The 23,234-nt window shown below is 44.4% G+C and overlaps 1 protein-coding gene across 1 annotated transcript; it reads left to right on the forward strand.

Annotated features, from left to right (window-relative positions):
* The first annotated feature begins 1,253 nt into the window (after positions 1 to 1,253).
* LOC148362084 (transcription initiation factor TFIID subunit 4-like) lies at positions 1,254 to 21,042 on the forward strand. The gene is made up of 16 exons (XM_088339521.1): positions 1,254 to 1,762; positions 4,820 to 5,057; positions 5,119 to 5,246; positions 8,324 to 8,425; positions 9,321 to 9,461; positions 9,522 to 9,644; positions 12,238 to 12,327; positions 12,421 to 12,579; positions 12,662 to 12,725; positions 12,794 to 12,905; positions 14,863 to 15,032; positions 15,599 to 15,729; positions 15,966 to 16,091; positions 16,166 to 16,222; positions 18,039 to 18,164; positions 18,237 to 21,042. The coding sequence occupies exons 1-16, from the start codon at positions 1,283 to 1,285 to the stop codon at positions 18,369 to 18,371; spliced, it is 2,382 nt and encodes a 793-aa protein (XP_088195647.1). The 5' UTR covers positions 1,254 to 1,282; the 3' UTR covers positions 18,372 to 21,042.
* The last annotated feature ends 2,192 nt before the right edge of the window (positions 21,043 to 23,234 follow it).

Below are 23,234 nucleotides of genomic sequence, written 5' to 3' on the forward strand. Positions count from 1 at the left end.
CTGTTGAAACTGAGAGAAACGCAACACAAATGGGTCCTGTCTCCGTTCTGGTCTTGACACGTTGGCTTGTCTGGGTGTGATATTCAAATCGCTTTGATAATGTGAAACGTTTTTAGGTGATAAATATGAAAAAAAACACGGAAAACAGGAAAGGGAAATGCTATTTCACGACAGTGTATTTTGTCATTTAGATGGTGTATTTTGCTGCGTGTTTTTGGTATGTCGTCAATTATTTTGTCACGTATTTCTGGTCTAGGAAAAACGAAAAAACAGAGCAAAAGCTAGAAAAAAAACATGGAAAAGATATAAAAGAAGAAAACTTTCTCTCCAGCTCTAGCTTTTAGCTCTCTCTCTCTTTCTCTCTCTCGCTTGCTTTTTGCTTTGTCTCTCTCTCTCACTCTCTCTCTCTCTCTTTCTCTCGCTTGCTTTTTGCGCTATCTCTCTCTCGCTTTTTGCTTTCTCTCTCTTGCTTTTCTCTCTCTCTCGCTCCCTCTCGCTTTTCACTCTCTCTCCATCTCTCTCTCTTGGTTTTCTTTCTATCTCTATCTCTCTTGCTTTTCGCTTTCTCTCTCTCTCTCTCTCCCTCTTTCTCTCGCGCACTTTTCTCTCTTTCTTGCTTGCTTTTTGCTTTCTCTCTCTCTCTCTCTCTCTCTCTCTCTCTCTCTCTCTCTCTCTCTCTCTCCCTCTTTCTCTCTCGCGCACTTTTCTCTCTTTCTTGCTTGCTTTTTGCTTTCTCTCTCTCTCTCTCACACTTTTACTTTCACTCTCTCTCGCTCGAACTTTTCCCTTTTTTTCTCTTGCTTTTCACTCACTCTCGCTCTCGCTTTTCTCTCTCGCTTTTCACTCTGTCTCGCTTTCTCTCTCGCTTTCCCCTCGCTCTCATTTTCCCTTTCTATCTTTCTCTCTCTCTCTCTCTCTCTCACTCTCGCTTTCCCCCCTCTCTCTCTCTCTTGGTCTCACTTCCTCTCTCTCTCTCTCTCTTTCTCTCCCCTTCTCTCTTTCTCTCTAATCTACTAGTCCGGCCCCCGAGAGAATATTTGTTCTAACGTCTGGCCCTGGAGTAAAAATGAGTTTGACACCCCTGTTTTAAATGAATATTTTTTTTTTTTTTTTTGATGAGACGGTAAAACATACACGATCCCTTTGGCTCAAAGTGCGCCCTCCCCCCCGCTAGCGGGCGCTCTCCGCCACTCGCCGCCTTTTCATTCTAGAGAGTTAGGCGAGCGCTCGGCGCACGCGCAAATCCCAGCAAGGCGATTTGCACACGGCCCCAGCATCAAAGATGGCGGGAGCCCCCGACCCGCTGGAGGACATGCTCTTCGATCCGGTAGACGAGAAAGCCGTCAGCGACCTGGTGGGCTCCCTTCAAACTCAGTTGGGAGGCCCGGACGACAAAAAAGAGGCCGAAAGCGACGGAGCGCCCGCCGCTCACTTCTCAGGGAAAGTGCGGGAGCCGCCGCAAGGGCAGCAGCCCATGGCGTTGGGGAAGCTCCAGCCCGCCGCCGAGCGCGGACTCGCTGCTTCCCCGTTGGGGACGCCCGCTTCCGGACTTCAAACTTCTATTACGGCCCCTGGTGTTAACGTCTTTAACGGCGCCGCCGGAGCCGCCAAGTTGCCGACTTCGGACCACCAAGCGGGGGCGACCACCACCGCCACCACCACGGTTACCACCAGCAGCAGTCCACAAGCGCCCTTCGGAGCCCAGTCCAGAGTCCCTTGCCCCCTTCAGAACGGACCAGAGTCCAGAACCGGACCCCCCAAGGTAGGTGCGGCAGGTCCATTAAAACCAGGACAAACAGGCTCGGAGACAATTCCTTCCCCGGGGGCAGCACCACCCTAAACGAGCGCGCGAAACTGAAAATGTACACTACTGTTTAAAGTTTGCAGTCTCTTTGAAATGTCCTTAATCTTTAAAGCAGAAGCACGGTTTTCCAATGAAGAGCAAAATAAACTGTCCAGAAATACACCCCAAACATTGTTAACGGGGTAACTTCTCCAGAGCCATCACCACCTTAAACAAAAGCACATAACTGCAAATGTACACGATCGTTCAAAAGTTTGCATTCTCTTTGAAACATCCTCATCTTTAAAGCAGAAGCATCACTTTCCAATATACTATAAACTAATTGGAAATACACCCCAAACATTGTTAACGGAGTGCCTTCCCCAGAGCCATCACCACCCTAAACAAGCGCGTGAAGCTGAAAATGTACACTACCGTTCAAATGTTTGCAGTCACTTTGAAACGTCCTAATCTTTAAAACAAAATCAATGTTCCAATATGCTATAAACTAATCGGAAATACACCCCAAACATTAACGGGATTACTTCCCCAAGGCCATCATCACCCTAAACGAGCGCGCAAAACTGAAAATGTACACTACTGTTCAAAATTTTGCTGTCACTTTGAAATGTCCTCATCTTTGAAGCAGAAGCATTGTTTTCCAATATACTATAAACTAATCGGAAATGAAATGAAATGATCTGAAATGAAATGATCTGCATTTCTATAGCGCTTTTCAAGTCAAAGACTTCCCAAAGCGCTTTACATTGTGCTTCACATTTCCCAATAGCGGCTGTGATCTGTGCAGCCATGTAAGGCGCTAACCTGCTTATTGGGGGTAATTAGGGGTTCAATGTCTTACCCAAGGACACTTCGACATGTAACACGGACAAGCCGGGATTCAAACTGGGATCCCTTAATCCTAAAACGATCGCTCTACCTCCTGAGCTACTGCCGCCCGAATACAACCTAATGATTCTCTTTTTCTCTCTTTCTCTTTCTCAATTTGTATCTCTCTCTTTTTCTCAATTTAATTCTCTTTCTATTTTTCTCTTTCTTACTCACCCTCTTTCTTTCCCTTTTTCGACCTCTCTCTCTCACCTCAATTTGTCTCTTCTTCTCATGCTGACTCTTTTTCTTTCTGTCGTTTCACTTCTCTTGTTCTCTTTATCTTTCTCTTTTTTCACTTTCTTTTTCTCTCTATATTCATTCCCCACTTCTCCATTCATATCTCTATTATGCTCTCTCTTTTTCTCTCACTGTTTCACTCTTTCCCTCCCTCTCTTTCTCTCTCTTTCTCCCTCTCTCTTTCTCTTAAACTTACTAGTCCGGCCCCCGTGAGATTTTTTGATAGCATTTGTGGCCCCCAACTAAAACCAGTTTGACACCCCCGCTATAGGGTAAGCTAACTCCCGTCGCTAATATTAGCATGTGTGCTCACTAGCCATAAAAAAAACGCATAGCCGACGTACATTTGAGTCTGTCATTTTGAGAGGTAGATGTTTAGAGGTTTCTAACTAGCAGCTTTGGAAAACGGCAGTGTCAACGTCTACCCTGAAGAGGTGACTTAGATGCTTGAAGCTAGAGTGACCAGGAACATAGAACTTTCACGAGGAACTCGACAGTCTATTCAAGAAACAAAGGGTATTTCATGCGAGAAATTGCCAAGAAACTAAAGATCTACAATGGTGTGTACTACTCCATTCAGAGAACATTACAGAGTAGCAAGAGGACATTAAGTCAAGTCATGTTTATTTGTAGAGCCCTTAATCAGAAGGAGTCTCAAAGGGCTACACAGACCACAGATTATTGCAAACCACAGACTATTCTGACAGCATCCCCTGATCTAAAACCTACACGAGGGCAAGGAAAAACTCAAAAACCTCAGGATGAGTCGAGTCAAGTCATGTTTATTTGTAGAGCCCTTGATCACAAGGAGTCTCAAAGGGCTGCACAGACCACAGATTATTGCAAACTACAGACTATTATGACAGCATCCCCTACATAATATTTGGTCGTGTAGGGATTAAAGAAGCAAAAACAACCTGAAGAGCCTTTTGGTCACCTAATGACTCCCAACACCTCAGTTGGGTTGAGTGAGGGGGCTGGGAATCCCCTCCTCTAAATCAATCTCCCAAAAAGAGTCAGAAATGACTCTAGCCATTTCCCACTAGGGGGATACGGCTGTAGTATATATATAATATATAATATACCGATTAAAGGGATAACCACAAACCTGTCTTTTTTTCATTTTCTCCTTTTATACTTTTTTTCTTATCTTCTTTATACAACATCATAATTCGTAATATATTGCATCAAAGCAAGTGAGCCGTTTGAGAGCCGGCTCTCTTGAATGAGTTGAGCCGAAAAAGCCGGTTCTCTAAAAAGAGACGGACTTTTCCCCACGCAACTTGAGATCGGCGTGCAGACAAAAACTCTGACCGCGAGACCAAAACAACAATGGCGGATCTGCCTGACGAAAAGTTCGGAGTGCGGTAAATCTTTGTTAAAAAAAATGTAATCGGGTAATAATGACAATTTTGTGTAAAAAAAGTTGCGTCCTGAGGACGCACGTTGATTCGAGACTATGCGTCCCCAGCAAAAATCATGCGTGTCACGCAGGGACGCGGGCAAACGAGAACACTGCGAGCCGAAGAAGCCGGTTCCTCGAAAAACTCTACTGACTTTACTCAACTTCGGTCAACCCCGACATTGACTTCCAAATACCGCATTTAGAACCCAGCGTCAGGGGAGCCTTTGTATTTTTACCTTCATGCACGGTAACTTTGACTTAAATGGCTTCTTAATCAGCAATTTCAAGCCCTGATTTTTGTGAGCTGGCTCGATTTTCTTGTGCGCGGAAAAGCTCTGGGTAGTGCGCAATTACGCACACACGCAGCTTAGAGGGAACATTGATCTCGACAGTCTTTTATTTTTTATTGTGTGTTTACCCTCGAGTGCAATGTCTACCCGGCCGGATATCATTTTCAGCGCTTTGATTTCAATGACATTCAAGCTATTCTATTCATTTCTAAGACACCGGCTCCACTGGTGCCCGGGACCTCGCCCGGCTCACCCGCCACTCGCCCGTTCACCCCTCCTGTCGTCAAGCCAGTTGTCAACGGACCGGTCGGGACCCCCGGCGGCACGGTCCAGCTCCAAAGACCCCCGATGGCCGCCAGTCCCGTCCGCCCGGTCGGCCCCCAGCCTTCTTTAGCCGCCCGGCCCCAGCAAACCACCATCCAACTGCCCGCCGGCTTCACCATGCCCCCAGGTGAGCCCCTTCCTCTCGCCCGGCGCCCGTCCACAGGATTGAATCGTGGCTTTTCCCGTAGGCATGGTTCTGGTCCGCATCGAGACGGGCCAGCTGGTGATGGTGCCGCAGCAGGTTCTGGCACAGGCCAAGTCGCAGCAGAATACCGGCACCGGTCTCCCCAGGGCTCCGGTTCCCGCCCTGGTCCGGGTCAGTATCGACTATTTTAAAGACCATTTTATTAGTCCACTAGTCACCCACTATTGAACCGATGAGTCTGATCATCGGATCATTAGATAGATAGATGGATACATACTTTCTTCATCCCCGTAGGGAAATTCACACTTCCAGCAGTATCCTTGTGTTGAAAATAAATAAATAAATAAAATAAATGGAATACAGAAATACCCAATATAACGTACTCTTACATACTCTATGTATGTAAATAGTGCTCCGGAAAATACACGTTGTCATAAAAATAGGGTAATATGCAAATGTTGGGGCTGGGGTTTAATGTGGGCTTTTACTCCCCCGGGTGGAGTTAAAGAGCCTCATGGTATGAGGAAGAAATGATCTCAGTCTGTCCGTGGAATAAGACTGTGACAGCCGTCTGTCGCTGAAGCCGCTCTTCTGTTATTCAGTTTCTCTTTTATTTAGTATGAATTTGATTTAATGATATGGAAAATGACAATGCAGGGCTCCCGCAGATCCCTGAAAAGACATTGAATTCAAGATCTTAAAAACAGGGTCTAAATTGGCATTAAAATGTCTTAAATCCAGTTTTGGAAAGTCTTAAAAATGTGAACAGATGAGATTTTTGTTTGTTTGAACTGAAAAGATTGAGTTACATTTTAGTTATACAGTGAGCATAATGTTGGAGGTATCAAAACGGTGATGTGCTTTCAGTCGAGTCAAGCCACAATACACATTGCAACTTGGGACCGTGACCTTTTCTTTGGACCATGTCCGCAAAGTCCACATTCAACCCTGTAAGACCCAGATATAGAAAAACAGAATCACCTGGGTTGTAGAGGCACCATTCCCTGTGGTGTGTCTCGGGCAAGTACAGTCTGCTGGCTGTTTTTTGGTTAGGTGTTTGCTCCCTAACATGAAACTGATAGCACTGGTTTCCATGGATATCAGTAGCAGGAGAAGCCTTCTGATCCGACTCGGATTCATCATCTGGTCGCTCTTTTGACCACTTCGATAGTGTTATAGAAGGTCTTTAGAGATTAAAACATAATCTTTGCAAAAAATATATATTTTTTGGTAACATTTTACGATAACGTTGTTGTATTTACTTCTATACAGTATAATGAATCCAGATGGTGAAAGTTGTGCACCCGTGAGCCGGAATTTCCCACCCAAAATCATTGAGTCTGAACAGTAGCACCTGATGACTGTGTTAATGTAAAGTGGGTCAACGACAAAACATTTCTCCCACTTTTTGGAAAGGATAAAAATGGTGGCCTTTAATAAGGAGAAATAGCTGTCCATGGCGAAAAGCTGCGCCAGGTCATGTGTATAAGACGCCGTGTATTGCATGCAAGAAATATTTTTGTTTTCGTGACTTGGTCCTAAAATCTTGAATATAACCAGTGTTAAGATGTAGGGAACTTGCAATCACAGTCTTATTCCACGAACAGACTGGGGAGATCATTTCTTCCTCATGCCATGAGGCTCTTGAACTCCACCCGGTGTGGAGTAAAAGCCCACATGAAACCACACCCCCACATTTGCATATTTCCCTATTTTTATGACAGTGTGTATTTTCCGTAGCACTATTTAAATACTATATACTCTAATACTCTAATATACACGTTATATTGGGTATTTTTGTATTCTGTATATTTTATTTTATTTTTCAACACAAGGATACTGCTGGAAGTGTGAATTTCCCTACAGGGATGAATCATGTATCCATCTATCTCTCTCTAACTAACTCTATATCTCTCTCTATTTATCTATCTGTTTATCCCTCTCTATCGCTCCCTCTATCTATATATCGCTCGCTCTCTTTATATCTCTATCTATCTCTATTTATCTATATATCATTACATCTCTCTATATATCTATATCTATCTCTCTACATCTATCTATCTGCACAGGAAAATGGTTACAATAAAACACTAACATTTGTACAAAAAAGATTATAATTCCATCAGCTGCACCGCTCATCCTCAGTAGGGTCGCGGGGGTGCTGGAGCCCATCCCAGCAATCATCGGGCAGTGGGTAGGGGACACCCTGAACTGGTTGCCAGCCAATCGCAGGGCACACAGGGACAGACAACTCGCTCGCTCAGTCACACCTAGGGACAATTTGGACCGGCCAATTCACCTCAAATGCACGTTTTTTGGAGTGTGGGAGGAAACCGGAGTGCCCGGAGGAAACCCACGCAAGCACGGGGAGAACATACAAACTCCGCACAGGAAGTCCGGAGCTGGATTTGAACCCACGCAGGAGGTTCCCAAGACCTTAGAACTGTGCCGCACAAGCGCTAACCACTGCGCCGCCGTGCTATCTAAAATCAATCAGCCACAGTCTTTGGTCAGGAGAGACATTTAGCCATACATAAACAATTTATAAGGGCGCGGGAATCATAAATTAATTAAAATCAAGTAAACAGCCTTTATCCCAAGCTAAAGACCAAGAAAAGGCTCATTTACATTCAGTGGTCCTCACCAAAGAGTGCAACAAAAAAAAAACGTAACCATAACTGGTGTTTCTTTTTTCGGACTGGCTGCGTTTCATTTTAGATACGTTTGTCAGGCACAGTCTGCCATCATGCTCAAAATATATATATGTATAAAACACAATGCATGTCAAGTGTATTGACTTCAACATGACTTGAATCTTAGTGAGGCAAGTCTGACGCCATTGCGTTCAACTGTTTTTGTTTTGAATGTTCATGCGTAACTGAGCTACTGCCATGATACACAAGATATGCTTTAAGCGCCCTCAGCAGAGATTCTAGCCATGTCAGATCCCTCACTCTGTTGGAAAATTGTGTCCGGCCACAATAGTCTAAAATAAAACGTATATTTCACTTTCTATTAACGATTTGTTTGACGAGGTCGACTAACGATTGCACCCCTAGTGCCCATATGCCAGGTTTGGTTCTGGCAATGGTTGGGACCTTTTGACACGGTTACAACATAGTAATAACATTAAAATATGTCATTTTACGAATGCATATGGAACTGGGTGCTCTTTGCACTCATTCGTAACAAAAAAGAGGCTCTCGTACTTGAAAGACCCCTGGCTTACAGATTTGAATGTCTTTTAGGCTCCCGTGGCCCCCCAGAACGTCCGTTTGCCCACCACCACAACGACACATCAAGGAAGGATTCTCCAGTCAACGGTGTCCTCGAATGCATCTTCCCCGCAGGTAAGACGCTTCAAAGTACAGTGGAACATCGGTTTTCGAACGCCTCTCAGTTTGAACAAATCGGATCTCGACCCAAAATTTCGAGAAATTCTTGCTTCGCTTTTCGTTCAAAAAATCGGAGTTCGAACGCCGGTACGCTAGGGGCAACGCTGAGAGGCGTACGAGTGTAGATTGCCCCCACCCCTCGTGAAGAACTGTTGTCACATGAGCGCGCACTCCTTTTTGCTTTCGTTTTTAATATCGGTGAACAGAGTGTTTTAACCCCTAATTATGCCTCGGAAGAAGGTCGGTGCAAGCAGCAAAGTTGCTACAGGTGAAAAAAGAGGAGTAGTGCGTACAACTATTGCATTTAAGAAAGAAATAATAGCAAAATATGAAGAAGATTTGCAAGTTTCCCTTCTTTCGAGGGAATAGAGCATGGCTTCTGCAGACCACCACAAAGGTAAGAAATCCTATTCATAAATCTTTTCTTTATCGTTTAACCGCTCACCACTTGTTGTGGAGACCCGGGTGCTAAATGACGTGTAAACGACCTGATTTTTTTATTTTTATACGTTCATGTTAGCGTCATCTTTCGTATGGAAGATGACGCTAACGCGAACGTACGATTAGCCTGGGTTAGCTTCATGTTTACGTTCGTGGTAAACATTCAGGGTGTTGGAACGGATTAAAACGATTTTACATGACTTTTAATGGGAAAAACGATTTTCGGTGATCGACCAAATCGGTTTTCGAACAGGGTTCTGGAACGGATTATGGTCGAGAACCGAGGTTCCACTGTACTGGGGAGCCATACCATTTGTTCAAACTGAGAGGCGTTCGAAAACCGAGGTTCCGCTTTACCTCAAACGTGAGTTTTTCCTAGAGAGCATTTTTGAATCGTCTGTCTCCAAAGGTCGCCCCGGGTCCTCCCGGCACCGCCGGCGTCCCCCTGAAGGTGGCCCCGCCCCTCAAAGTCCCGGCGGCGCCCGAGGGCACGTCTCTGGCCGCCACCCCGACGCCGGCGACGCCCACTCCCGCCCCGCCCATGTCGCAGGTTTGTGTTTTTCGGCGGTGCGCCGCCTCCTGACCTCACGCGCCGTGATACCCTCTCCAGGAAATGCAGGAAAACGTGAAAAAGTGCCGAAATTTCCTGGCCACCCTCATCAAGCTCACGTCCAGCAACTCCAGATCGCCCGACACCTCCAAGAACGTCAAAGTCCTCATCCAGGACCTGCTGGTGAGTACGGCTGGTCGTACACAAAGAAAAACACACAACGAAACACATGACAAAATAAATGACGTGCAGTACACAAAAATATACAGATAGATAGATAGATACTTTATTCATCCCCGTAGGGAAATTCACACTTCCAGCAGTCTACCCCGTTGTTTATTAACAGATTAACATGATGCCCTAGGGTGCTTGTAGCAGAGTGGATGACGTCACACGCTAGTCCAAAAGTTCTACATCCCTGCGGCAGATGGAAATCTTTTCTTTGTGTCCAGGGATACACCACCTCGTGTTAGCAAGTCCTCTCCGATTCCCCCAGGCTTTTGTGTCTCTGTATAGCGGCGCGGGTAGCTCTGAGTGGCTACACGTTAGCGTCCGGAATGCTAAACGTGAGCCACGTTTCCGCAAAACACAGCAACTGCGCTCCCTGTGCGCTTCGATATTTTCCACCAGCACTCGTTGATCTTATTTGGTAGTGAGTTCGCATTTACCATGATTACGGATGGTACCGAAGACTTATAACGCCGCTAGCCGCTTCGCTAGCTCCGGCTCTTCTTCCACGATAGGCCCCTTCATCACGCCGGCACGAGAATTCTTCAGGGCAAGGAGTTGATTCCTTGAATAAACGCATTTTTGTGCGCTAAAACCCATGTCCATAGGATAGAAGTAATCCATAGTGTAGTTGTCAAAACGGGAAGAAAAACACCGAAGATAGAAGCAGACAGTAAAACAAAAAAATCACAAAAAGTGAGAGATAACAGGGGAGCTGCTAGAAAGGCAGCCGCTCGATGGCGGCGCCGCCATAATAACAAAGTACCCAACAAAGTACAAGATGAAATGAACGAAAATACACAACATGGTACATGAAGAAATGAAGAACAAATCCACGACAAACATTAACACCCCAAAACACGAAATCAATGTAAAAATACCCAACAAAGCACACTAAAAAGTACACGACGTAGCTATTTCTACATTTAAGTTAAACTTGTGTTTTTTTTTTTTTTGCTTTTTTGTTTTTTTTACTGTTAAATGAGAAAATAAATCTTTAACATACAAGACTTTAAACTTATCTGACTAACTACTTAATTTATTATTTTTTTTTGTTGTGCAAACTAAATGAGGTATTTTTATCAAACAATGTACAGTATCATTTATTTCTGATCAGTTGTGGTCACCGTGGTTATTTATATAATACGACTGGAATTTGGGATTGTACTTTATTTTTAACTTGCTTTTAAAGTTTTACTACATTCTTATCCCATTTGTCTCGAAGAAAAGATGTTTAAAATGAGCAAAAAGTATCTGCGAGTAGAACAATATTTGACCACACTATAGCTTGTTTTCTGTTCTGTTGATTTTATTTGTTTGTAAAATACTAAGGGTGTTTTCAATCTCCGTATTCAGTGCTTTTAGCACTGATTTTAGCGGTGCCACGGAATACGGCGCCATCTAGTGGTCAAGTAATACTTTCTTAATAAGACTGTCTATCTACCCTGGTTATATCCCTCGAGAGGGGTGACCGACATCAACACAAACACATACAAAAATAAAGAAAATAAAAAAGGGGGAAAAGTAGCAAAAACGCACACAAAAATTTTGGGCCCGTGGCCCACCCAAATGCCCAAACACCGAAACAAGTGAAGTCCCTCCAGATAAAAACGGGACACAAGAAAGCGGTTATGTCACTCGGGTCATTGTGACACAACACACTCTTCTGTTCAACAGCAGGGCCCGACAGCTTTCGCTGGTTTACCCCTGCCGCATCATACAGGTTCCCTGCCATCCTTAAGAACGCGTCCAAACATCCCACTATGGTTTCTTCCCCAGAGCCATTACCACCCTGAACACACACCGCACAAAAAACTGAAAAACTCTTGCAAAAACACTACCTCATACGAACGTAAAATGGTACTCATGTCTATGTTTCTTGCACAATGTTGACTGCACTATGCTTACTGCTCACCTTGCACAATGTTGACTATCTTTTTTGCACTCTGACTATTTTTGCGCCAAATGCATATTGCACAAACCCTATACGATACCAAACTGTATGTAACATCCTACATGCTGACATTTCTTGTGCAAATTTTGTGTAAATTATAACTATAACCATATCCTCCTTGTTTTATAGCCTTATGTTCTCTGTTCCTTTATCTTCTTGGGTTTTTTACCTCACTGTGAATGTGTGAAACTGGAGTGTCATGCCCAATTTCGTTGTCACAATATGTTAACCCATTTGGTAACAATGACAATAAAGGTATATTCTATGACAGGGCGCCCCAAAACTCTAATCCCGGGGGCCAGAAATTTGAGACACCCGATACAAACATGATTTAAATTGAGGAATTATGAGGACTATATTAACATATTTTGTGCAGTGCATTCTTCAACATCTTTCAAAAAGATGGATGATTTAATACAGTTCCCTGTCCGTCGTGTGCAGTGGTTAGCCCATTTGCCTTACACGCAAAAAGTCCGGGGAGAAGGATGGGCGCCGCCCAAGGCACACCACAGGAAATGATGCCCCGACCACCCGTGTGCTTATAGGATACACCCACCCAGCCATAGTTAGCTTACGCTTATTGTGTGTTTGCAGGACGCCAAAATCGAACCCGAGGAGTTCACAAGTCGTCTGCAGGCGGAGCTTAAGTCTTCCCCCCAGCCCAACCTCATCCCTTACCTGAAGGTTGGCTCCGCCCACCTCGTTAACCGCATCGAACTCCGCCCACCCCGTTAAGGACACCGTCTAAACTCCGGTTATCGCTAATCATCTTTGCAGAAAAGTCTTCCCGCCTTGCGTCAGTCTCTGCTCAGTAACCAGCAGCTATTGGTCGCGCCCAACACTTATGCTCCGCCCCCGAGTCCCACCATCATCAGGCCCCGCCTACCCGTGACCAACACCGGCGTACGGATCAACGCGGCACAGCCCACCGCCATGGTAACGAGCCCCTCATTCGTCTTTCTCCATCTCGACTGCTCCCGGAAACATCCCTGACCTGATTTCTTTTGTCGTCTTGAAGGCGATGGGACGCGGCGCTGCGATGATGGTCCGTCCCCCCCTGGTGGCCGGAGTGAGAACTGCAGGTGAGTCTGGGGGCACGCCAGGGGTGGACTCTTAGTAGCTCAGAATCGATATTCGTGTCGATGCGCAGGTATCCCCATACGAGGACCCGCCCTGGGAGGAGCCGGCGCAAGGGGGGTGGTCACTGTGGTCTCGCCGGCCAATCAGAAGAAGCTGGGAGACCAAGGAGGGGCCAATTTTAGGTGAGTCTGACATCTTCTCTTTCTTTTGGGAAAAAATTGTGGATGTTTGGGGGAAATGTATGTTAGTATGTGCCTTGCCATCATGGAATTTTATTCCTATGACTTTTTTTTTGTTTTCATTGTATTTTAACCATTGTCTGCATTCGGTCAGGTATTTTATTTGTCCACTCGTCACCCACTGTTGAAACGATGAGTCCGATCATCGGATCATTATTTAGTTTCTTTTTAATGTAGCATGAAGTTGATTTGATAATCCGTGGCTCCCGAGGAACCTTGAAAAGTCTTAAAAGACGTTGAATTCATGATTCTAAAAATAAGGCCTTCGTTGGCATTAAAACGTCTTGAATCTAATTTTCAAAAGTCTTAAAAATGGGAACACATTCAATTTATATTTGTCTGAACTCAAAAGATTAAGTAATATTTATCGATTGTCTTTGTTCAACAATTTGCTGATTTACTTTGGTGGCTAAATCACGTGACCTCAAAACGGTGATTTAGTTTCAGTCGGGCCTTTCTGAGCAAACTTGGCAGTCTCATGTCTCGCCACAGTACACTTAGCAACTTTGGACCGTGGGAAAGTGTCCATTTTTTGCTATTCTGTAGGCATGAGTCATGCTAACAGGTTGATGCTAACGGCGACATGCCAGAGCCCAGCCCCAACTCTCACCATTTCTGCGGGACTTGTCTAGTTATTATTATTGTTATTATACGGGCGGCACAGCGGCTAAAAACTGGTACGTAATGTCTACGAAGCACCATGTCGGGTTGTTGGGTGGGGATAAAGGAGGGCGTTTTATTGTCTTGTGGTAAACTGAATGTTTTTATACAAGTCTTGGCCTGAAGTGCTTTTCAAATACATTTGATTTTATGTATTTATATATTGTAATCCCTATATTTCTTAGTATTTTAGGCCAATGGACAAACAGTACCTTATGATTAGTACCTATTGTTTGGAAATAAACTAAATGTATCGTTTACCAAATTGTTCGAATTAGTTATCGGACTCCCTTAACCAAACATAGCCTTCGTTCACCTAACAATGCATGCTCCTTTCTTTTTGTGAAAAGACGGACAAGAGATCGGCATTTCCACACGGGGACAGATTTATTTTCTTAAATCATTTAACTAAGTGAACTCCATCGAATTAGCCGAATTAGTGTCTCGTTCTCCTTCGATCTTCTCCGATCTTCCACGTCTTTTCACAAGCTGGCGTGCCGGCTCCTCCCATGGGCGTGCCGACTCCTCCCACGGGCGTGCCGACTTCTCCCATGGGCGCGCCAGGTGCCAGCTTCGCCACCTCCTCGCCGAAGGGCGTCACGATGTTTGTCTTTGTGCATCTGGCCTTCTCCAGTCAGCGCTCACAGGAATTCTGTTATCAAAATACGTCTGATGCATTCCAGACAGCCTAACCTTCTAATGTACCTTGAAGAAAAACACTACTACTACATCAAACTGAGTACATGTACTTACTTTGTACTTAATTTTATAATATCCTTGATAGTCAAATGTATAAAATCCTTCACTATCTATTTTTATTTTAGTGGTTGACCTAAAAAATACATTTACAACCTGGTAATAACAAAGTGATAACATAAATTCTTTTAGTTGCGCCATTCGGTAACAAAAAGTAACTCTTGGCTTCAAAGATCGGTGACCCTTGTATTACACACTGTTCCTTTTAAGGGAATGGGAGACGCTGGCTGGAGACGAAAGAAGGCTTTGTTGACTCAGTTGTTTTTTCTGGAAAGCCACTTTGTCTTCTGATCTGGTTTTAAAACAATGTAAACTGTTATTCTTAGTATAATAAAAAAAAGATCGAGTTTGCAACGTTATTAGGTAGCAAATTTTCAATTAAAATTTGCTGGAAATAACATCACACAGTTTGAATCCTCGTTTGGACAAAAGGTATGTCGAGGGAAGGGACGGATAAAAAAAAAAAAAAACTCATTTGTTTTAGGGACGATGACGACATCAACGACGTGGCGTCCATGGCGGGCGTCAACCTGAGCGAGGAGAACGCCCGAATCCTGGCTAGCGGCTCGGAACTGGTGGGCACCAAGATCCGATCCTGCCGAGACGAGGCCTTCCTCCCCCAAGGACTGCTGCACCGACGCATCACGGAAACGGGTGAGACTTTTTTCTTCCCCAGTCTCCTTCTCCAGCCACTTGCTTGCAGGTTATGGTCCGCTGTCACTATAAGCAGATCTGTGTAAATAAAGCTAGCGCTTGCAATATTTTATCGGTCCTTTTAGTTGCTTCTCCGGTTCCCACTCGAGACATTTACTATCTCACGATCTTGGTTTTAGATTTAGAAATGCTTAATGAACTTGAAAAAGCGGACTTTTTTGGCCACCCTCTTGCTACTACGGAAGCCCGAATGAGGATTTAGGCAAGAGGGCTCGTCGTGGTCCGCTTTTGTTATTTAACTCCCACTTTCTGCACATTCAGGCATCTTCTTTTTCCACTGTGTTCTTCTCTAGCCATTTGGCTGCAAGTTATGGTGAATATGTCAATGGTATACAACTCCCAACCCACCCGTCACCTTTGTATTCTTGCTCATAATAAGCGTAATCCTGCCTTTTAATTTTTTGTACGGAGTTTTGATGCCAAGGGAGCTTTCAAGACCTGGTGTCATGAACCTGAACCATGAACTTTGGACGGGAGCATTTTTTAAAGGTGGCGTCTTTTTATAGCTCGCAGGTTGGGCGTGAGCGAAGTTCCCCCCGAGGTGGTCAACCTGGTGTCGCACGCTACACAATCGCGCTTGCGCTCGCTACTGGAGAAGCTCTCGTCGTTGGCGCAACACCGATCCGACGCCGTCAAGGTAGGTAGCGAGCGTTGCCACGCTAACCTTCGCCATTGCGGATCCGCGCTATGCTAACGTTTGCGCTCGATGCTCAAGTTTTCATCGTAACACCGCTAGCCGCGATCCAATGCTAATGTTCGCCATAGAGGTAGCGCTGCTAGCCACAACGGGATGCTAAAGTTTGCCATTGTAACGGCGCTAGCTTCCAAGCGCCGCTAGCCTCGACATGTTTTAACACCGCCCTCTGCTGGCAGGACGGCGACCGGCACGAGCAGAGCAGCGACGTTCGCGCCCAACTCCGCTTCTTCGAGCAACTGGAACGAATCGAAAAGCAGAAGAAAGACGAACAAGAGCGAGAGATCCTGCTCAAGGCTGCCAAGGTAGTTTACGACCCCGCCCACTTCTCAGACCCCGCCCACCGGGGGGCTTCACGTCCTATGCCTTTTTGTGGCAGAGTCGAGCTCGGCAAGAAGATCCGGAGCAGGCCCGCTTGAAACAGAAGGCAAAAGAGGTGGGTGACCGTGAAATCGAATGCCGGAACGCTAACTGGCTCCAATTGAATATAATTGACCTCTAAATGAACAAAACATGAAAGACTGAAGATACAAAATAGGTCGGTGCATAAACTAGCTATAACAGAAGAAAACGTGAACATAAGAAGATGCGCGTAACATACTCGGAAATACAGAAGGTCCCAAGGCCAAATAGCAAAAACAGAACAAAACATGAAAGTGGATGGATGTAAGCATACTCAAGCGTGGATAGAACAACACAATGTCATTCGGCACAAACGACAATTTTCACACATGGTCAGAACAAGTGCTCCGGTGACGATACCGTGAAATGTAATGCTACGATACTAACCGGCTGAACAAAACATGAAAGGAAGATGCAAATATGTTAATGCATAAACCAGCTCTAACAGAACAAAACATGAATACAAAGATTTTAAGTAACATCCCCACACGCTGACACAACAAGACCATGCAATATAATGCTAGAGTACTTACAGAACATTTAAGTTAAACAAAAGATGTCATGTTGGAATTCCAACAAACCAACTGACACAATAGGACACAGAGAACATACTCATGCTAGAACACCAACACCAAGTTTAACAGAACCAAACATGAAATGAAGAAGATATGTTAATGCATAAACTAGCTCTACAAACAAAACATGAATGAAAATATTTAACGTAACATCCCCACAGGCTGACACAACAAGACCATGCAATATAATTCTAGAAGACTTACAGAACATTTAAGTAAAACAACGGACGATGTTGGAACTCCAACGAACCAACTGACACAAGAAGAAAGAGGACACCGAGAACATACCCCGGCTGGAACACCAACTCCATCGAAGTTTAACAGAACAGAACAGAACATGAAAGGAAGAAGATATGTTAATGCATAACTAGCTCTAACAGAACAAAACATGAATACAAAGATTTTAAGTAACATCCCCACAGGCTGACACAAGAAGACCATGCAATATAATGTTTCGAGACTTACAGAACATTTAAAGAAAACGAAAGACGATATGTCGGAACTCCAACGAACCAACTGACACAAGACAAAAGAGGACACGAGGATATACTCATGCTAGAACACCAACGCCATCAAAGTTTAACAGAACAAAACATGAAAGGAAGATGACACAAAAAGCACTCTGTGAGGCCACAAATAACACGCAAGCTCATGAACTAGCTGTAATTGAACGGAATCACTGAAAAGCACCAAAACTGAAGTGCAAAAAATACAGTACGGTAAAGTCGCAGAACATTTAAGTTAAACGACAGACGTTATGTTGGAACTCCAACGAACCAACTGACACAAGACGAAACAGGACACTGAGAACGTACTCCTGCTAAAACACCAACACCATCGAAGTTTAACAGAACCAAACATGAAAGGAAGAAGATGCAAGATATGTTAATGCTTAAACCAGCTCTAACACAACAAAACATGAATAAAAAGAATTTGAGTAACATCCCCACAGGCTGAAACTACAAGACCATGCAATATAATGCTAGAACACTTACAGAACTTTTAAGTAGAACACCAACGAACCAACGGACACAAGACGAAACAGGACACTGAGAACATGCTAGAACACCATTGAAGTCTAACAGAACCAAACATGAAAGGAAGATGACACAAGAAACACTCTGTGAGGCCACGAAATACCAGGCTAACTCATGAACTAGCTGTAATTGAACGAAACGACCGAAAAGCACCAAAAACAAAGTGCAAAAAATACAGAACATGAAAGTCGCTCCTCCCCCCCAAATCCCGATTTTGTGCTTTTATTTTGGCGGGCAGATGCAGCAGCAAGAGCTCGCTCAGATGCGCCAGCGCGACGCTAACCTGACGGCGCTGGCCGCCATCGGGCCCAGGAAGAAGCGCAAAACCGACTCGCCGGGCGCCGCCCCCTCCCCCGTCGCCGAGGTAACGCCGCCCACAAAATGGCCGAACGCCGTCGCCCGCGGGTAAAAACCGGGCGCCGTTTTTTTTGCGCAGGTGTCGCCCTCGTCGCCGCGGCAACCCTGGCGCCAACGCATCACCAGAGTCAACCTCAGGGATTTGATCGCTTGTCTGGAGCAGGACTTTAGCACCGCCCGCTCCCTGACGCTCTACAAGGCGCTGCTCAAGTGAAGGCGCGCCCGCTCCAGCCAATCGCGTGCCTTTCCCGTCCCGACGGGCGTCAGGGGGGCGGTCCCTCGGAGGCCGGCCGACCAATCGCGGCGCCGGGTGAGGTGGCGGCGCGGGCTAACTTTTGGAGGGGCCGCATCGGGGTGAGGACCTTGGCACCGGGGCCCGTTTGGATTTGGTCCTGTTAGCTGGGGTCTCCAAACTTTTTTTTGTTTTTTAACCAATTAGCGCAAAGCTAAAATCGTAGCTTAGCCAGATAGCTAGCTACAAAGCCAAACAGGTAGCCAGATCGCTAGCTAAACGAGTCAAAAGCCGTCTAAATAGCCTCATGGACAGCCGTCTAGAAAGAAAGTCAAAACTTAGCTCGGTAACTCACAAAAAACTGCAATCAGTTAGCTCGATAGCTTGTTAAATGGTTCAAAGGTAGGTAACTAGAAAGGTAAACAGGTAACAAACTAAAAGGACGTTACATAACTACCTGAAATTGCTGGAAAGAAAGCTTCAAAACAAAGCGAGATAGCTGACTATAAACAAAGCTAAAACTTAGCTCGGTAACTCACAAAAAACTGTAATCAGTTAGCTCGATAGCTTGTTAAATAGTTCAAAGGTCGCTTGCTCGTTAGCTAGAAAGGTAAACAGGTAAAAAAACTAAAAGGATGCTCGATAATTAGCTGAAATTGCTGGAAAGAAAACTTAAAAATAAAGCGAGATAGCTGGCTAGAAAGTCCAGTAGCTCAGGAGGTAGAGCGCTCGTCTTGGGGTCAAGGGATCCCAGTTTGAATCCCGGCTCCTCCGTGTTACATGTCAAAGTGTCCTTGGGTAAGACACTGAACCCCTAATACCCCCAATAAGCAGGTTAGTGCGTTACATGGCTGCACGGCCGCTATTGGGAAATGTGAAGCACACTGTAAAGCCTTTGGAAAGTCATTGACTTGAAAAGCGCTATAGAAATGCAGATCATTTCATTTCAAAATTTAGCTTGGTAACTAGCAAAAACGGTCAAATGTTAGCTGGATAGCATGCAAAAGGGTAGAAAGATAGCTAGCTACAAAGCCAAACAGGTAGCCAGATCGCTAGCGAAATGAGTCAAAAGCCATCTAAATAGCCGCATCGAAAGCGTAAAACGAAGCCCGACAACTGGCTAGAAAGAATGCCAAAACTTAGCTGTGTAACTAACAAAAAAACTGTAATCAGTTAACTCGATAGCTTGTTAAATAGTTCAAAGGTTGCTTTCTAGTTAGCTAGAAAGGTAAACGGGTAACAAACTAAAAGGATGCTGGATAACTAGCTGAAATTGCTGGAAAGAAAGCTTAAAAACAAAGCGAGATAACTGGCTAGAATGTCCAAAGTTTAGCTTGGTCAAATGTTAGCTCGATAGCATGCTAAAGGTTAGAAAAATAGCTAGCTTTAAAGCTAAACAAGTAACCAGATTGCTAGCTAAATGAGTCAAAATCCATCTAAATAGCCTCACCGACAGCTAGCTAGAAGGAAAGCCAAAACTTGGCTCTGTAACTAACAAAAACTTGTAATCAATTGGCTTGATAGCTTGTTAAATAGTTCAAAGGTCGCTTGCTAGTTAGCTAGAAAGGTAAACAGGTAAAAAAAACTAAAAGGATGCTGGATAACTAGCTGAAATTGCTGGAAAGAAAGCTTCAAAACAAAGCGAGATAGCTGGCTATAAACAAAGTAACTCGGTAACTCACTAAAAACTGTAATCAGTTAGCGAGATAGCTTGTCAAGTAGTTCAAAGGTTGCTTGCTAGTTAGCTAGACAGGTAAACAGGTAAAAAACTAAAAGGATGCTCAATAACTAGCTGAAATTGCTGGAAAGAAAGCTTAAAAACAAAGCAAGATAGCTGGCTAGAATGTCCAAAGTTTAGCTTGGTCAAATGTTAGCTGGATAGCATGCAAAAGGGTAGAAAGATAGCTAGCTACAACGCTAAACAGGTAGCCAGATTGCCAGCTAAATGAGTCAAAAGCCATCTAAATACAGGGATCAGAATTTTCCGCGGATCCGCGGATTTCCGCTGTTTTTGAACCCCAAAGGCATTCCGACTTTTTCACTTTTTGTCTTGCGTAGCAAACAAATTCAAAATCCGACTGTCTCACTCTTTCCTTTATTGCTCTGGCGCACCCTGGCGGCCGTTAGAAAAATTGGCCGCATTGTCGCACAAGCTGCAGGGACTGAACTGCATTTGAACTTATCTTGCAGTATTTACAAAAAAATCAGTTATGTGGGCACATTATTTTAATCTTCTAAAAATGTTACTTAAATGATAAATATAAGCATGGTTTTGGACAAGTAAATTGCCTAAAACCCAGGTTTTGGGGTGGGGGTGGGGGGGGGGGCTCCTCCCTGGTTTATTCCTGGACGTTGGCTATTTCAGCTGAAAATGAAAATCTCCATTCTGATCCCTGTAAATAGCCGCATCAAAAGCGTAAAACGAAGCCCGACAGCTGGATAAAAAGAAAGCCAAAACTTAGCTCGGTAACTCACAAAAAACTGTAATCAGTTAGCTCGATAGCTTGTTAAATCGGTAGCTTGCTAGTTAGCTAGACAGGTAAAAAAACTAAAAGAATGCTAGGTAACAAGCTGAAATTGCTGGGAAGAAAGCATAAAAACAAAGCGAGATAGCTGGCTAGAATGTCCAAAGTTTAGCTTGGTCAAATGTTAGCTGGATGTTATCTTTCTAGATAGCTAGCTACAACGCTAAACAGGTAGCCAGATCGCTAGCTAAACGAGTCAAAATCCATCTAAATAGCCTCATCGAAAGCTGGCTAGAAGGAAAGCCAAAACTTAGCAAGGTAACTAGCAAAAAACTGTAATCATTTAGCTAGCTTGTTAAACAACTACAGTAATACTACAGATATACTACTATAGTAAACTACAAAACTACCACTTAAATACAACAGAAATACTGTGATGAAAATACAAATGAAATACTACTGCAGAAATACTACACAAACACTACAAAAACATAATAGAAATACTACAAAAATTTGGGAAATACAACAATAAAAATACAATTACAGTAATACTATAAAAGTAAATACCAAAATATATGGTTTTGCTTTCATTGTGAGTATTCAAAACCAATTTGGTGAAACTTATTAAGAAGTAATATTACGACGTTCCTTCCTAAATGAGCAAAATCGTCAAGGGAATCGAACCCTCGACCAAATTCTTCGACCCGATGCGGCCCGCCCCTCCAAATGCTTGCCCGTCGCCTAAACGGGAGGTCCTTTCTGGGTTTTCTTTTTCGGTTTCCTTTCATTTCCCTCCGACGCGTCGAGCGCTAAAGAATGTTCCGAGGCGTCCAGGTCGTCCCGGTTTTTGACGTTTCCATGCCGATCCGGAACCCCTTTTGTCCCTTTTTCTCCTTTATTTTTCCGAAGACGAGCGCGTTTTCCACGTATTTATATTTCCTACCTTTTCTCTGTCATCCACGAAGGACCGTTTGTATCCTTTATGCAAATAAAGACTTTGGGAACACGGCCAGGTCATTGTCTTGCGTCGCCGTGACGACGGCAGACATTTTTCGTTCCCGTCTGTCGAGTGGAGCAAAATGTCTTTGTTATTGAGCGATGGAGTGATTTGGATTTAGTTGACATGAAACAAGCAGCACGGCTCGTGTGTGCGGTACAGTTCTAAGGTCATGAGATCGAACCTTCCTGTGTGGAGTTTGCATGTTCTCCCCGTGCACTGCGGTTTCCTCCCGCATTCCAAAAACATGCATGTCCGGTCAATTGGCTGGTCCAGTATAGCCGCCCGAAGATAGCTGGGATGGGCTCCAGCACCCCCGCGACCCTACTGAGGATAAGCCGTGCAGATAATGGATGGATGGAACGAGGCCCACCATCTTGCTGCCCCACAAAGACAACAAGCTACTTTTTCTTTCTGTCTTCTTTATGTCTTGCTTTTTTTCTTTTCTCCCTTTATCTTTTTTTTCTTTTACCCGTTTTTTTTCTTTTATCTTTTTCCTCTGGTACCACTCCAAGCACCAAACACCACCTCTCCTGATATGCTCAACCACACCTCCATCCAACCCAGCAGCCTTCCCTTCATTCATGGACCCAACTGTTGGTTCTACCTTCTCTCATTCGAACCGAGGCTTCTGTCCGCCACTCACAGCCACAATACACAATACAATGAAATACTCAGCCCATCTCTTGCCTTTCTGCCACTTTCCTACAGACCCGTCTCCCCTTTCCTGACCCTCTTCACTTCCTTTTGTAGCACAACACGATACAGTGACATCTAGCGGGCAAATATTAACACTGTGCCATTAAACATCGGATTGGATTTTATAGGGACCCCGAATTGAGTGGTTGTGGTTGAAATCATTAAAATAAGAAGCCAAAAACATGTATTCAAGGCTTCTGTCCGCCACTCACAGCCACAAAACAACAAAATACTCATCCCATCTCTCCGGCACCTCTTGCCTTTCTGCCACTCTCCTCCCGACCCATCTCCCCTTTCCTGACTCTCTTCACTTCCTTTTGTAGCACAACATGATACAGTGACATCTAGTGGGCGCAAATATTAACACTGTGCCTTTAAACACTGGATTGTATCCAAAAACACATGTATTGCCTGGTCTTCAGAATCTAGAAATTTGCCGTGTAACCCTAAATGACCATTTAGCCGAACAAGCTGGCCCGGCATTTCAGGATATTTTTTTTTCTTTCCACTGTTTCCTTCTCTAGCCACTCGGCTGCAGGTCGTGACTTGCTAATATTGTTAGCTAAGTTTAAGGGTGTGATTTCAATCTCTGTATCCAGTGCTTTTAGCACTGGTTATTGGCGGTGCCAGGGGGCCATCTAGTGGTCAAGTAAGACTCTTATTAAGACAGGGGCCCCAAAACTC

This window comes from Urocampus carinirostris, chromosome 7 (assembly GCF_059441175.1).
Source record: "Urocampus carinirostris isolate Australia breed hairy pipefish chromosome 7, RoL_Ucar_1.0, whole genome shotgun sequence".
In the NCBI taxonomy this organism is placed as follows: domain Eukaryota; kingdom Metazoa; phylum Chordata; class Actinopteri; order Syngnathiformes; family Syngnathidae; genus Urocampus; species Urocampus carinirostris.

Coding starts and splice junctions, on each gene's coding strand:
- LOC148362084 (XM_088339521.1), top strand. CDS start 1,283: ATGGCGGGAGCCCCCGACCCGCTGGAGGACATGCTCTTCGATCCGGTA. Junction 1,763..4,819: donor CCAGAACCGGACCCCCCAAG/GTAGGTGCGGCA, acceptor TTCATTTCTAAG/ACACCGGCTCCACTGGTGCC. Junction 8,426..9,320: donor CGAATGCATCTTCCCCGCAG/GTAAGACGCTTC, acceptor CTGTCTCCAAAG/GTCGCCCCGGGTCCTCCCGG.